General features: G+C 53.3%; 1 protein-coding gene across 1 annotated transcript in view; it reads left to right on the top strand.

Annotated features, from left to right (window-relative positions):
• Positions 1 to 15,626, top strand: part of LOC113210928 (uncharacterized) — a 239,936-nt gene that overhangs the window by 165,412 nt on the left and 58,898 nt on the right. Inside the window, exon 3 of the mRNA XM_052267464.1 lies at positions 14,609 to 14,792. Coding sequence (XP_052123424.1) covers positions 14,609 to 14,792 — 184 coding nt within the window. The remainder of the gene's footprint in view (positions 1 to 14,608; positions 14,793 to 15,626) is intronic.

Here is a 15,626-nt window from a genome sequence, read left to right as displayed (position 1 = left end):
TATATTAAAAAAATATTGCTCGAAACTATAAAATAGAAAATTTTCTTTACTAAGGGTCCGTTTATGGTTAACAAGAATTGTTAACGAGTCCATTTTTTTTTAAAAAGAGCGAACAGAAAGTGGAACGGGAAACAAAAATAATGAGGAACCCCTTTCACAAATCAGTTGGCTGCTCGATCGGAGGGAGTGTCTCACGACCTGGAACTGCCGCCGGCAGATTCGTGCGTGAGAAGTCGTCGTATTTTATTTTTTTCCCTGGACTATGTTCGCGGTTTATGAGTGGGCTCTGCCGGCGCAGCTGCTTTGCGTGACCTTTGTAACGGTAGGGGGCGGGCCGGACGAAAAAATTGATTTGGAACTCGTGGGTGATAAGTATCAACACCCCTCCCCCACCCCTTTTGCTGTTGTCTTTCATTACCACGCCAACGCTTTTTCTGTTTGCAGTTTGTCTCTGCCATCGGTAACTCGTCAGAGCGTTCCAGCAACACCAGTCTGCTGTGGGGGGAAAAACAAAGCTATGAAAAAATAGAGCTGCGCGTGGGCGTGTTGTTTATCACTGTGCAAGTACCACTGGTCCACGGGCCGTGCCCTGCAAGTGGTATTTTTCCTGGCCCCGACCAAAAACCAGTGGTTGTCGCAAAAATTTGAGAAAATGCGTACTTTTAAACCTCTTTTCCTCGCACCTGCATTTGGGTTGGATAAGTTGCCTGCATTTGTATGAATCAAAATATGGTGTTTTGGCATCATTTTTTTTTCCTTCACTTCGTGGCCTGCAACTTCGTGGCTTGATTTAATTTGCAGTCATCAGCAAATATAGCCGGTCCACTCTTTAACAGCCGTATACCGATTGCCTCGTCGGAAACATAACTTTGAGCGCGAGCTGCCGGGTCGTGGGCGGGTATGCGGCGCGCCGCTGATATTGTGTGCGGGTCAGCGAGAATTATAATGTCGGGGTTTGTGGTTCGGCCAGTCGCAGCCGCCGAGCGGACAGCCCGGGATGGTGGATTGCGCAGAATCACGCAGCACCGGCCATGCTTATTGCCGGTTGAGCCCTTCATCCCCACCCCTCCCTCCCCTCCCCACACTTTGCTCCCGGCTGCTTGCCGTCCAAAATGTCCTCGCTATACTGCCCAACACCACAATCGCTGGGGCCCGACGCCCGACCACAAAGTGATACCGCTGGACACACCAACGCGTTGGCGTGTTTCGGAGCCACCTTCGGGGCTGCCCCGGGGCCCTGGGTGCGCTCACGGGCTCCCCGTCGCGCCCAGCGCTCAGAGTAGAGGGGGGCCGCGGTTACACCTTCTGTGTTCGAAACACCGCACGGCTCACCTAGGTGGGAGAGGTGTACGATTTCAGTGTTGAATATACAGAGCTGCACTGTAAAAAATGTTCGGATTTTTGCCATTCAAGTGTGTTGGAAAAATCCCATACGCTTGTGGGGCGCGAAATTTCCTACACATTTGTAGGATTTTTCCTACACGCGAAAAAGTGTACAGGGAAAAACGATACGTATGTGAAAAATCCCACACTTTTGTAGACAAATGTAGCAAATGCACAAATGGGATGTAAAATGAACGCCTATTTGGTCTTGTTGCAACCACTGGAAGACAAAGACTCATTTCCTATGGTAGTAAAGGAATTTTTAGTTAAATTGTTCGTTAATGGTGTAAAAAGCTCGGAAACTAGTGATTTTGGCACTTTTAATGACTTTGTAATACCGCCAAACCTTTGAAAACGTGCGCCATGTCTCATTTCGTTTTTCCTATTTTTCCAGTGACTGCTTTGAAAAAAAAAGGCTTCAAAAATGTAACCTTGTTTTACTCCCCCAGCGCGCGGCGCAAACTGGCGGCTGCATTACAAGCGACCGTGCCGCTTGCACCGGCAGAAAATGAGATAATTTTGCCCGGATTGCCATGACGCGCGGCCGCCGCTTTGAGCTGCAGTTCCGGTCCGTATACTAATGCTGCAGCAGGAAGTGGGGCTAAACGGCGGCGGGGCCCAACAGGCGCCTGCAGCCTGCTTACAGTGCGAGGATAACAGGTGGCCGCGAGGAACGGATTTTACTTTTTTACGGCATCAAACGTTGCAACTTACGCTTGTTGTTTCGCCTTAGCACGCTAGCATTTCAAATTTTAACGAGCACAATGATTAGTTTTAGTTTTTTACCCCTGAAACACGCGCACCCAGGAGACCGTTTTGTCCAGGGAACCAAATTCGAAAACGATGAAATTTTAGCTCTTGAAATCAAAATTTATCCTTAAAGAAGAAAGAATTTAGTCTAGCTGACTAAGTTTGATTGTTGCGACTATATTTAGTTAAGAATGGGGTCACTAAATTTTAGTCGGTTTCAGGAACTAAATTTTGTTTCTTACAACCCTGATCTGGTTGCATCAACTAAACGGTTCTCTGGGTGCGCGTCAAACGGTTATACACGGTATTGCCCCAGTATGTCAGGAGGGAAATTTTTCTGTCATTCGAACGAGAAGGGACGCGACGCACGCAGTACTTTCGTCCTCTTTGTTTAACGAGATAATGGCAACCCGTGCTGCTGTAGCTTCCCCCATCCCGCCCGCGGAGGGGCGCGCGCACGCTGTCTCCTCGTCACGCCGATATCACTATTTGAACGGCTGCGAGCGGTACTCGGCGCGCAAGGGGCAGGCGGCGTCGCGACGGGCGTGACTTTACCGTTTTATCGACCATTAACGTTTTGGCGCCGTGCCGTGACGAGGTATTGTCACTCTTGTCAAAACCTTTTCGGCCGGTCGCGCGGCGGGCGGCGGCGGTCGCATCGTTACTCACGCAAATGAATAATGGACGCCACATCGGCTGACACATCTCAAGTCCCACAATAGCCGAGCTGCCATCCGAGAGAGAGAGAGAGAGAGAGAGAGAGAGAGAGAGAGAGAGATAATATTATGGTCGGGGTACTTTTTACGACCGTCTAATGTCTAATTGGGTTGAAGGATATGATAAAAGCTTCCTAGTCGGTGTGATCAAGTTACTTCAAGAAGAAGAAAAATGTCACCATTAAAAACTCTTCCACGAAATCGCAGAAATCGGCAGAAATCGGGTTTTGTGACACCGACACCCAGTGAAAATGAAGTGCTAGAACAAGGATCAGCAGCCCTTCGCAAACGATTTATGTCTGTGTGTTTTGACCTCAAATAATTATATAGAGGGGTTTACAATGTCGCCCTTCTGTCCCGTACTCCCGTACTTGGTCCCGGATTCCCCGTCAACTGCCACTGTGTGTACGGGTGTACGGTACAGATGCGCCTACACTCTAAATGGGGAGGGACAATTTGTGTACCTTAGTTAGATGTGTCTTTGAGCACATCTTCATCAGATACAAATTTGTCTGTACAGAGGTACAAAGTGTACCTAGGCTAGGTACAAATGTTATATTTTGTATGTGACTTGGATGCAAATTTGCATTTGGTTTAGATGTGCTCAAAGACACATCCAGCCTACGTACAAAAATTGTCCCTCGCCATTTAGTGTGTATCCTGCTCAGTCCCACTCACACCCTCACTCCACCTCGCCTGCTGCGTTGCGCCTCCTGAGACAAAAGCGAAAGGCAGTCGTCGTGACGAGCACGAAGCAGGCCCTCTTTCTCTTTGTCGTGCAGCCAATCCTTATCTTAAGCCGCGGAGACGGTTGTTAGCGCAGGCTTTTGGTGAACCAGCTGCTGTGCGGGGCGGAAAGCTGTTGTTTGGACCTGGGACTGCGCGGTGGCTGCGTCGCCTTGGCTTACCACGTCACACACAACGGTGGATCTTTATCGTTTCGGACGACCTGCGCTCTCCGTCCGACCTGGCCCGACCCGGCCCGGCCGGCCCCCTCCAAACCTTCTGGTCGGTCGGTGCTTTTGCTCCCCCCCGGCGTTCACCTGGCCTCCCATTGTGCGGCCTATCCACCGCCTCATTGTTGTGAACGGGGGTCAAGTCAGGGGCACCGAGGGGAAAAATAATTTAAACAGCCAATTCTTTTTTCTAAGAAATCTGGTTGGTTACGTCGTTGCCATCTGCTACCTACTGTGTGTCGCCCCAGCCGCGAAGCATCACGCAATCAAGAGGCCGGTTGTGGTGGCGGTGGGTGGTGGGCTCTCGACGTTGCAGCAATCTCGCCTATTTCATTCTCCTCGATTACCCGCAAGGCGACCCGGGTGCATCCAAAAGTTTTTCGAGGGGCACCACAACCCCCCTTATCCCTTACCTCCCCTTCTCCTCTCCCCTGCTCACTCATTCTCGATGCAATCTTGGAAGTAGAAGAAGAAGTAGAAAGCAGTTTGGATGGTGGTGGGGCTGAGGGCTGAGGTCACGCGGCAACAGGTTTGAACAATGGGCTCGCTCTTAGGGAGGGCGTTATAGTGGGTGGGCGTGGGGGAAGCCCCCTGCGGGGAATAGGAGGAACGCCCGTTTTGGGGGCGTCTGTTCAGAAGAAAAGCCTTTAAAAAAATGAAAATGTGAAGAAAGGTTGAGAGGGGTCAGTAACTCAACTCCCTCGCCAGCATCATGAGCGCGCGGACCCTTGTAGTTAAAAGGGCAACGCAACAGGGAAGACGAGAAAAAAGTCAAACTAGAGAGAATTAACGGGTGCGTGATGGACTCAAAATGTACGCGTGGTTGGGGCCTCTGCCACCTGCTGCTGTAGAACGAACGCACAAGATCTGAGTTTTAACTCTTCGACGTAATGGATTAGTTTCTATTGAAATATACCACCCTTTAAAAATGAAAATTAAAAGTAACTAATGTGAGAGGGGGGCGGTCAGGTTGTGTTATTCCAAGCCCTGTACACCATCCCCATGGTGTGTGCGTGGCTGCGGGCGCCCTTCTTTCCACCCAAAATTAGAATAAAACAGTCTTTTGGCGTGGGGTAGGGGTTGGCGGTGTAGCGTTACCAGCTGCCCTTGCCACAGGGGGACTCTATTGCGCGGCCCAGGGACGCCACCGCACCGCGCCTGCAGCGAGATGGTGAGGGAGAGGGGTTGTGGAACCTGCTTTGCTCCTGTCTCACTCCCTCACACACTAAAATCTGATGACTTTTTTCGTTCATAGCTTTAATAAAATCTGTAAACATGCACTGTTATTCAAATACTGTGACGTCACATTCTATAAAATGTGAATTGTGTCACATTATTTAGAATATCATGTCACATTCGTTTCCACGTGACATAACTACGCCTCTTATGCACTGAGCCCTTGAGGGCAGAGCGGTGCAAAAGGTATGTCACGTTCTAAAGAATGTGACATGATTTTCTAAATGATGTGACACAAGTCACATTATTTAGAATGTGACGTCACAGTATCTGAATAACAGTGTGCCTAACTTACATTATACTGGCGTAATAAAATATTCGTAAGCTGAGCATGTTTACAGATTTCGGTTATATGAAAAAATGAGAAGGGAAGGAGAGGGGGGGGGGATTGTTTTTTCCTCCCGCTCGAGACAGTCTTCGGGACTATGTCTAAAAAAAATCATAAGATCCTAGTGTGCACACTTATAGGCACACGGATTTTACGTAGTATTCCATATTTTCTCCACATATATTGCGCAAGTATTCGAACCTTGACTGCATACCAATATGAATCGTTCTCTATATAGTAATGATATGCACGATCTCTGAGTAACTCCCCCCCCCCCCTCCTCCGTCCGTCCTCCTCCGGGTGCCGCAACCGGGTACCTCAGCTCCAGAGGCAGCCGCGCTCCGGACTCCGGACCGGCCTCATTTGCCTGGAAACTGAAGGGCTGTTTGGGGACCTGTTTGGTGGCGCCGAGCAGCAGATGGAGGCAACTGGGATGCAAGGAGGGACAGGTAATACAGGTGCACTGCGAAGGGTCGCGCTGTGCACGGTAAAATGGCATCTAAGACCAGCTCTTGAAATACAAGAAACTATTTTTACCGTGCAATGTTAAAATCTCACGTAACAATGCTTTTCAATTGCGAAGAATTTTGATACTTTGTAACTACAAAACATTTTTCTTTGCAATTGAGAAAAAATGCCCTTTTACTGAACGCTGACCGCCCATGATTAATAAGGCAAGAGGAAACGTGGACTGTGTGAACCTCTCCTCATTCGGGATATTGACGGAAGTTTACATCACGTTTGGTTCACACAGTGCGGAGTTCCTCTATGCTTTATTCATGGGAAAGTCAGCATGGAGAGTTGTGTGCCGCGTGAGTCGCCTGCTGTGCGTGGGTGTCTAGCCCCTCGATCTGATGTCAGTCGACCCTACTCGCAGAATCCTAATGAAGGTTTTTGTTTCTAGCAATAAACAAATCTGTGCAACGATAAGGTAACGTAAGGGGGTTTTGGGGTCCCTACGAAAAGTGCAGGTCATACAGAAGCTGGACGTACAACCACTCCGTGTCCACCCCTCTCGGGTTCGACAAGCGGCGGTGGTCGACTGGGGGGAAGTCCGCCATCGGAATCGGATCGGGTGTGCGGCCGAGCGGTTAAATATATGTGCAGGGGCCGCCAGAGGTGGAGGGGGGGGGTGAACCTGCGCCCGGACGACCCATGCTGAATCAGCTGATCGCATGCACCAGAAAAGTGGGGAGGGGGAGGGGGGAAGGGAGGTAGCAGCGTGGCGCAAGCGGCGGCGGAAAAGAGATCTGCGCCCGCCATGCATCCCGGCCGCAAAGGCGGGGCAATCTACCTGCAGCTGCAGCTCGAGAGATGCATATCTCGAGGATGGAGCGAGAGCGAGAGAGAGCGACCGAGCAAAAGAGATGTAAGGAGAGCTGTCGCGCGCCGCCGCTCGACTCCTCGACAAAACAAATAGACCATTCCGGTAATGTGTTTGGCCGGGGTTTGCCGAGAGAGAAAAAGGCTGCCGGCTGCCGCCGCCGCACTCTGCGGCTTGAGGGAATAGCGCGCGGGGGCTTCGCGGGGCCGGGAAACGTTCCCCGGCGGGGCCGCTCTGGCCCTCGCCCCACCGGGCCACGCGGGCTGTTTCAATCCGGCTACACGCCGGGCCAGCACTAACTGCGCGCGTGCCCTTTTCCCTGCGCGAGATACGCGCGGCCAAAAGGCGTGAGACGACGGCGGCTTTGCTTCCAGCAGCAGCAGGTCGTTTCGCTCCAGACTTTTTCCGGGGTTATGGAAAGACACGCGTCCGCGTCCGTCTCTCGCCTCTGTCCCTCGCGGAGGGGTCGCTATGCCGCCGCGGTGGGTGTAATCAATCTCAGTTTTGAACGTTGATGCTCCAGTGCCGTGCCGCACACCGCTACGGTAATGTAAAACATTCTGCCCCGTCGCCGTGCGCCTTCCGCCTTGGACTTGCTCGGCGGGGGTTGGTGGCGCGCGGGAACCATGGCCGTGCCGAGCCGTGCCGCGCGTACCTTCGCCGACGACGCGACATCGTTGATGATTTCCATATCCGACGGAAAATAGGTGCGCGCGCGCCGCACGGCGCGGGGCAAATCCATCATCATATCCGGGAGCGCCGCGCCGCGCTGCCTCCGTCGCCGCTCGGCTCGCTCATCTGCATGCCGTACCTCCCGCGGCCGCGACGCGGCCGACGGAACGGGCGGCGGGTTGGGTTATTTAGCCTCGCGCCGCAAAAGGAAAGAGCAAGAGAGAGCGATAATGTAGATCGAGAGACATCATGACTTTGCGGCGTCGGGAAAACGCGCAAGGGAGGGTTGCGCGGGCGGTCGGGGCAGAACAAACGTCCAATGTGCGACAGGATATTAAGCGGGTCCTCTTCTTGTAGCCAAGGACGACACCACCACCACCACCACCACCACCACCACCACCACCACCACCACCACCACCGCGCTGCTGCCGCCCTGTGTTTATGGGGGGAGCGGGTGGTCAGAGCGAGAGAAATAAAGTGGAGTTATGGACAAGTAGACGGCGCGAGAGAGGCAATCGCTGTGAAAGTTTTGGGCCGGCGCGTGAGTGAAAGAGAACGGCGGCGGCGGCGCGGCGTCTCGTTCGGGTAAGTTTGATGAATTAACGTCTCGCACGAACGCCGCGCCGCCCGCGCGCGTCCTTCCCCGCCCGCCGCAGATGAATACGACAAGAATGTTTTCGCGGGCCTCGAAGTGATTAATTCTCCCTGCGGGTGACGCTCGCTCGCGCGGCCCGGCCCGGCCGCCCGCCACTTTGTGCCTCGATTATTTCGTTCTCACAGGCCGGAACCTGACTCGGATCCAGCCGGAAATTGGTTCGAGGCCCGCGACCGCGAAAGAGAGCATAAGGGACTTCTTTTTTTTTTCAGTATTTTATGAACTTGCGCCGAAAGCGGCCCGAAAGCGAGTAGAAGGAGAAGGGCGGGATGGGGACGGGAAGAAATACAAGGTTAAAAAGAAAGACGGATGCGGGCGTAAAACTCTATGAATGGAGTAGCGAGCACTCGTCTCCGAATGACTTTGGAGAAGTCGCGTTTTTTGGGGGGTTTCCTTTTTTTGCCTTCTCATTTTTTGTTGTAGTGATCTATATACACGCCGGGCCTGCCAACTCAATTCCCCCCTTCCCGGACAGTGTTCCATCATCTGGATAGGATTGATTAAAGTCTTTTGAGGTTGGGTAAAAAAAAGGGGGAGAGTCGGCCGCTCGGTCGGCCGTCGTGGTGACTTCACGACGGGGCGTTTGGGCGTCGGGTGACAAGGCCCAAACCCAGCGCCACGTGGCATTGTGGTCACGGGCAGGGGGGTAAGGGCGCCGCCACCCTGCAAAGAAGTCAACGCGACACAATCCGATTCCAAATAGTCCAGGCCTGGATCCCGGGTTCACCGGCTGTTTATCTGATTATTTCTTATTAAACTGAGAAAATGTGATTGGTAAATGTGCGACTTCTTTTGCAAATTATATTGCATACTTTCGAAATGACGCCGTGAATTAACGACAGCCAACTATTCCTCCTGTGTAAAAATAGCAGGTCAATGTAGATTGCCATAAAAGCGTTTAACAATTTCTCTATATTAAATTTGTGACTTAATTATTACCTTCATTTGACCTTTTGCCTGGTACGACGAAACGGGACGATTGCTTTTCACGCGGTACTAAACAGATGAGCATGGGTGTTGTGTTCCGGGCACGCGCCCCGGCGCGCAACAGGGGGCCGACACCTGCATCATAACGACGGCGTAACGATTAAGGCCCAACTTGGACACTGTTTGGTGGACGCGCAGGAGGGGGAGGAGGACGCCGCCCACGCGGCGTGGGCGTGCGCGGCGCGATGGCCAAAACTTTGGCCGCCCCGTGCCCGAGATCAACGATTACACAAGCTGGCGTTCACGGGGCGGCGGCGCCCAACTTGGCCTCATACGCTCATAATTCTGGTGTTTAAAGCGTCGCCGTCGCCCCCCCCCCCCCCCCAAGGGCGCGCCCTTTCGGTGGCATGGGCCAGGTGTCGTGGCCGCCTTACGTGCCATCGGCAGGCACAGGCCGTGGCCCTCACGGAACGGTCTGATCTTTTGAGGAAAAGGACAAAACATTGGGGATCTCCGTTAGCTTGGGAAAAGGTCCTCAGATTTTGAGAAGGTCTCGATTGCTTGCTGAGCGCACCATACAATAAGTAATCATTTTTCTGGGTGTGTTTATTTTATTCGCGACGCCGATGATAATGACTGCAGATTACGGGGCAATCTGCGGACATTTCCATCCAGCTGGACATTATGGACGCTTCCAGGAGCTACACTCCAGGCTGCGGTACACCCTGCCGCTCATCAATATTCTCCAGGGCGTCGTTGCCCGCCCGCCTCATCGCCGCCTCCTTCAAGCCCGTCCTCGGCCAGGAGGCTCTTATCTTCTTAGTGGTTTGAGTTTAGCAAGGCCCCTCCGTCCGTCCCTCTCTTCCCCTAAATGAATTCCCGCTACCTGCGCTCCCAAGGCTCCACCCCTCGTCCCCCTACCTCCTGTCTTTTCCTGTTGGCCACTCCCTGGTCCAGCAGCGTGGCTTCTAACATCGAACTCGTGAGGGATGGCCCGTATGCCGCTAAACTAGCGTTGTTTAAAAAAACGGGGGAAGGGGGGCCTTGTAGTGCTTTGTCTTCGAGTTTTTAGTGGAGAAGCTTGGTGAACTGCGGGTTAGTACATTGCCCCCGTTAGCCTTTGCCCATTTTATTATCTACAGCCACATCTAACTTAGTGGCAGGGTGGTGGTTGCACAACTGGTAGTGAGTCAGCATCGGCCGCAGAGCACACCACCAAAGGTCCACCTCTCACACTCACACGGACGCAGACACCAACGCCCCTATGGGTCCCCCCATTTTTCTCTCCCTCTCCCGCCCATCAGGAGCCGCGGCGGCGACTCTCTTCTTCTGCTCTCCTTCACGGATGAACTAGTGGGAAGCGTGATAGATATTACTCTTATCTGCTGCCGGCGGGCCTCACTCTTCCCTTATCGCCCACCCACTCGTCTCTCTCTCTCTCGCTCTCGGGTCGCCGGCGGAGCGGGAGCGACGAGATTTGTACCTCTCCCGACCCGGGCGGAGGAATCAATGTTAAAAGCAGAAAGAGGGGAGGGAGAAAAAGAAGGGGGGAGGGGCACCCCCCCCCCCTCTCTCTCTACCCCGGCGCATCACGGGCAGAGTGCCTCTTCACTGTGGAGTGAACAGAGAGATGAATGCGAGGAGACGAGCTAGAACGAGAGGTAAACTTGGGCGGTTGATTTGCTTTGGTTGGGACGGTGCCGTTTTAGACGGATTCAGAATATGTATACTTGTAGGACGCCACTGTACGCATCGTTGATACATCTCAGGGAACTGTGTTGGAGCTGCTGCTGCTGCGGTTACCCTTGTACCTAGCCGTTGACGTGGAAATTACAAGAAAATTATTCTTTGCCAATCTGAGCTCTTATTGTTTTTTTTTTTATTTTGTTTTCTCCATTTTACCCTCACCCTATGGGGTTGAGGAGGGCAGGGTGCAACCCACCCCATCATCGCTGCTACGTAATGAACGGCTCTCTTCCTTGCGCTCCTCTTCTTGGTACTCCTAACGCACTTGCCTTGGCAGCGGCCTTTACTTTCTTCTCCCCCCTTCTATCTTTTTCTTGCCCCCCCCCCCCCCTTCCTCTTCTCTCACAACTCCAAGCGTTGGGGGGGGAAATTTTAGTAAGGTGCCTACTCCTTTCGTGGGGGAATAAGTCAATAACATCTGACCCTGTCATGATTTATTTCTCCGCACCCTACCCTTCGCGACTAAAATGAAACCCTGCACTCCGAAAATGGTTTCTTTAACTCAAGGAAATTCCATTTAATTTTATTAAATTCGAGGAAATTTCAAATGGAAATTTCCTTGAGTCAAAAGAAAATCCAAAGAAAACGGTATGAAGTGAATTTGACGGTGACAGTCCAATAATTATTTTGGGGGGGAAAGAGGAAAAGAGTAATTTTTAAAATATACTGTCTTTACAAGCTTTGTGCTCCTGTGTGGGGTGGGGTGTCGCTTGCCCGTGTCACGAGACGCCGCGCCTCTTTGTTGATAAACACTCGGCGCGGGGAATTCAAAGCCGCGTCATGTTTAATGCATGCTGATCGCTTTTGTTAAATTTCTGAATAATGCCCCTCTTTGTGTGCGAGCCGTGGGAAGAGAGAGCTCCGGCGACAAAACGATTTTGGCAGACGGTCGAGTTATGCGGCGGCAGCGGCGGCGACGGCGCTCTCGAGAAATAAAGAATACTCTGCGGCTCAAGAAAATGGGGACGATCCACCCTCTCCTCTCTTTTTGCGAATGAGCTTTCCCTTATTATTTCGGGAGCGGTCGCGTGTCGACGCAGCTGCCGGTGGCGCGGCGGTGCCGCGAAGAAGCCTGTTTGACGAGTGTCTTTAGTCCTTTGGTTCGACGGCATCGGTCATCGGTCGCGCGCTGCTCCACTCTCTAATTGCGCCTTCTCGTCAAGCCGAGTCAACAACACGGAGAGGTCGGTGCGCGCGGGTCCGGCCCGGCCCGGCCCTCCGAGCTCACGGCCTTTACCTTTCACTGACTCGCTAAGACTGTTCTGTTGACGAAGCCGCCGGACCGCCGGGCGGGCCCTTTCCCCGCACCGGCCCGGTTCTAGGAACAGGGGTCGCTGTGTTTGTTTGCGCAGCTACGGGGGTTGGGTTGTTACTGTGGGGCCCTCTCGCGGCGCCGCACGCGCGGCGTGGGCGGCTCAGTGTTATGCTTGCGGTAGAAACAAGTATTCTTCAAGTCAAGTAATTTTTTTTGACTGACTTGTGTGTGTGCTTCCTGCGTGTCACGACTTCGTCACACAACATATCTCAGAAGTAATACGTCTAGGTTTCAACCGGCTTTAGTTTCCATTTCTTCCGCCAAAAGAACGCGTTTGTCGTTTGTCCATATCGGATTCCCGAGCTGTAGCCCAGCAGCTGCATCTTGCGCTGCTGTTCAAACTTTTAGGACACTCCGCGATTCAGTCAACAAAAAGTTGTTTGTGGCTTCGACCATGCATTCTAATGTCATATATCTTTCATATTCCTGTAAGGTTAATCACTTTTAACGTTTTCAGATCTTCATTGCCGGGTCCACTGTCGCCCCCTGAACGTTATTCGATCGCGCGCAGAGTAAACGTCATGCCAGTGAATAGCGACCCGGCCCCGGCCTTTCGCGCCGTGACTTCTTGGGCCGACCTGTTGCACGCATGTTTTTGTATTCGACTGTGCGTGTGAGGTGCGGGGCCGTGCGAATGCGACCACCGCTTACCAAACTGTGCTTTATCCCTTTTGACCCAAAGACACACCCCAGGATTTATTTATTTTTTAACCCGAGGCTGCATACATTATTTTTTCCTCAGTGTTCATTTTTTTGCATTTAGAAACATATAGAAAACACACTTTCCCATTTTATTTTCGGCACTAGTCTTTTAGCGTTGTTCATTATGCCCATCACTGGTGAAACGATCTGTAGGGCATACGTTAACAAATTAAACCGGATATCTTGCAAAGTTCCGATTGTGAAATAATAAAATTCTTAAATTTACGGTGCCAACCGTTAATTAACAATATTGTTTGTAAACCATAAAATTACAAAGACAATACATGTACATTTACGAAAGGGTATTTCTTTTCACAATGTTACTTCCCTCACCCGCCGCCACCGGGTGCGAATGCGGAAAGTACTGCCGTATAGCGAAGATGTGCCGGACCTAAAGCGGCGGGGATTAATTTAGAAGCGGCATTGCAGCGGCAACAGAGCGGGCCTGACAGTGTGGGTGAGAATAAGAGGGGTGGGAGTGCCGGGGCATAGGGCGGGTGAGGCGCCGGCTGGGCTTGGGGGGGAGGAAGGGCTCTCCCTTCTGGCCGGCGGCGGCAGGCAGGCAGGCAGCTGGCTCCCGAGGATTTATGGCTGGCCGCTTGCAAAACACATACCTGGGCTGTCAACACACCTTAAGGCTCGCCACGGCGCACCACCGGGGCGGGGGCTGCTGCTGAGCCTATGCAGGGTGTTGAGGGTGCCTCTGCGTGGGGTGACGCATGGCTGCTCCAGAGCAAACCGTCAGCGCGCCCCACGTTATCACACAACACCATCTCTCACACCATGTCACACCACCGGCCAGCAGCAGACAAGCAGACTGCTGGCGGGGATCGTAAAAATTTCTCTCGTTGCGGCTAAAATGCCCGTGCGCGGCTAGGAGCGCCCGCCTGATTGTGGCATATTTATTGTGGTGGACACACGACGACAGCGACAACATCAACAACAATAACGGCGGGGGATGAAATAGGCAGCGGGACGAACGGAGACACATCGCCCGCAGCGCAAGGCCCGCCCCAGCCCAGCAACGCTGATAAATCGCTCACCGACACCTTGCGCTCCGACAAAAGCGGGCGGCAGGGCGGGGCGGGGCCCGTCGCTGGAGCGCAGCCAGAGTCGCAAATAATCCAATGTTGTTCCGCTGCACTGCACCGCTGGCCCACCGTGGCGTAGGCGGTCCGGCCGAGCAGCGCCTCGCGCAGGAGGGGCCGCCTTCGAACCATGGGGTTGGCCGGGCGGACTCGCTGAGCAGTGCCGTGTCGATGGTGGCCTAGTACCCGGCCAGGGGGTCGCCTGCGAACCAATTAGGCTGGCGCATCAGCCGACCAGTGCTGTGCGTGTGCGGCTGGCAGACTTCTACCCCGCTCGGGGGCCGCCTGCGAACCACTGCTTACGCTGACCCGACGAGCACTTTCGTCCGGTGCGTCCCGCTGCCTCCCGAGGACGACGGCGCTGTATCAACCAGGGCCCCCGCACCCTGAGCCCCCCTGAGGAATGAACACGGGGTGCAACCCCCTCCGTGATTGTTCGGGGCTGCCAAGGGTTCGGGAACCCACTTAGCTGCCATCTTTGAGGATGCTGGGTTTGCAACCGGAAACCGGGATCAGCATGTATGCTCAGCATCGTGCCCCGGTGGAAGGGCCTCGCTATATGAACGGCTCCGGTCGGATCATGAACCTTGGGCCAAAAGAGGCCTCGTGGTTAGTCAAGTCTAGTCAAGTGGACCACTGCGGTTGGAGGCCGCCTGCGAACCACTGGATAGGCAGACCCGCCAAGCAGCGCCGTCCGACGGGTCGGCCTATCCCGAGTTTTGCAGGCGGTGAGGAGGACGGACGGTACGGTTTAGCCCAACTCGACGCTTTGTTTCAACGATCGGGGGGTGTCCCCCTTTTCTGTTCCAGGCTACAACACGTACACGTACAACTCGACGGCGCACACGGAGCGCTACCCGGATGAGATCCTGAGCGTGACGTACGAGGACGGCAAGTGGAGCAAGCCCTACTACGACTGCGGAGGCGGCAATATCTGGATGCTGACCTACACCGTGCCCTTCTTCGGCTTCGCCAACGGCTCCTATTTTTTCAAGTGAGTGTCTTTCTAAATCGCCCTCAGTCGCTTCAGTTCTGTCTTTCGTTTTGTCATGAACATTAGGGAATCGGACATAAAAATAAAATTGCAGCAGGAAATAAGCGGAAATAACGTGTATAACGGGGAAGATAAAACTGACGCAAGAAGTTGAGCAGCTTGTTTCATTTTCTAAACACCGCCGCCCCCGCGCCGTCCCCCGCTCTATCCCCGCCGGCTCCATCCCTTTTTTTCCTCACAACGCCTCGCTTCCGTTCGATGGGTCGCCCTTTGTTTCGATGCTGCCTTGAGATCCGGCCGGACGGAAAATGAAGGGAGAGATGTCTGTCTGCTCGCTCTGGACTGTTGGCCGCGCTGCGAGAGGAGCTGGCTGCTGCTGCTGCCGCCGCCTCGGACACGGCCAACTTGCAACCACCTTACACTGTGTAAGACCTATTTATCGCAAAAGTGGAAATGCAATGGTCCCAAAGACGGAGACTTTTCACCTGCCCACGCGCTTCGAATCAGCTTTTGTGCTTGCAATACAAAAGTAGCAATTGTTGAACCCAGCTTGCAATGGGAAACTCAGCAACCCTAGATTTTACATTTGGCTCGTTTTTTGTCTTAAACCGCTCCCTCGGCCGACCACGCAGAACGTGTGCAGGCGTAGCGCGAGTGGAGTGGGGCATGTATTTCTCCCAGCCTCCCGCGCGCCTCGCCACGCCATTGCAACGCGTCGTCGGGCGCAGCGTGGGGCTCGGCTTGCGTCAGACCCTTATCACAGGGAAGCAAACGAGACGGAGAGTGAGAGATGGAGCATTAACCTAGGTGAGAGAGAGAGAGAGAGAGAGAGAG

The sequence above is a fragment of the Frankliniella occidentalis genome, unplaced genomic scaffold (assembly GCF_000697945.3).
Source record: "Frankliniella occidentalis isolate FOCC.00 unplaced genomic scaffold, Focc_3.1 Scaffold53, whole genome shotgun sequence".
NCBI lineage: Eukaryota > Metazoa > Arthropoda > Insecta > Thysanoptera > Thripidae > Frankliniella > Frankliniella occidentalis.
This window is presented reverse-complemented; position numbering and strand designations above follow the sequence as displayed.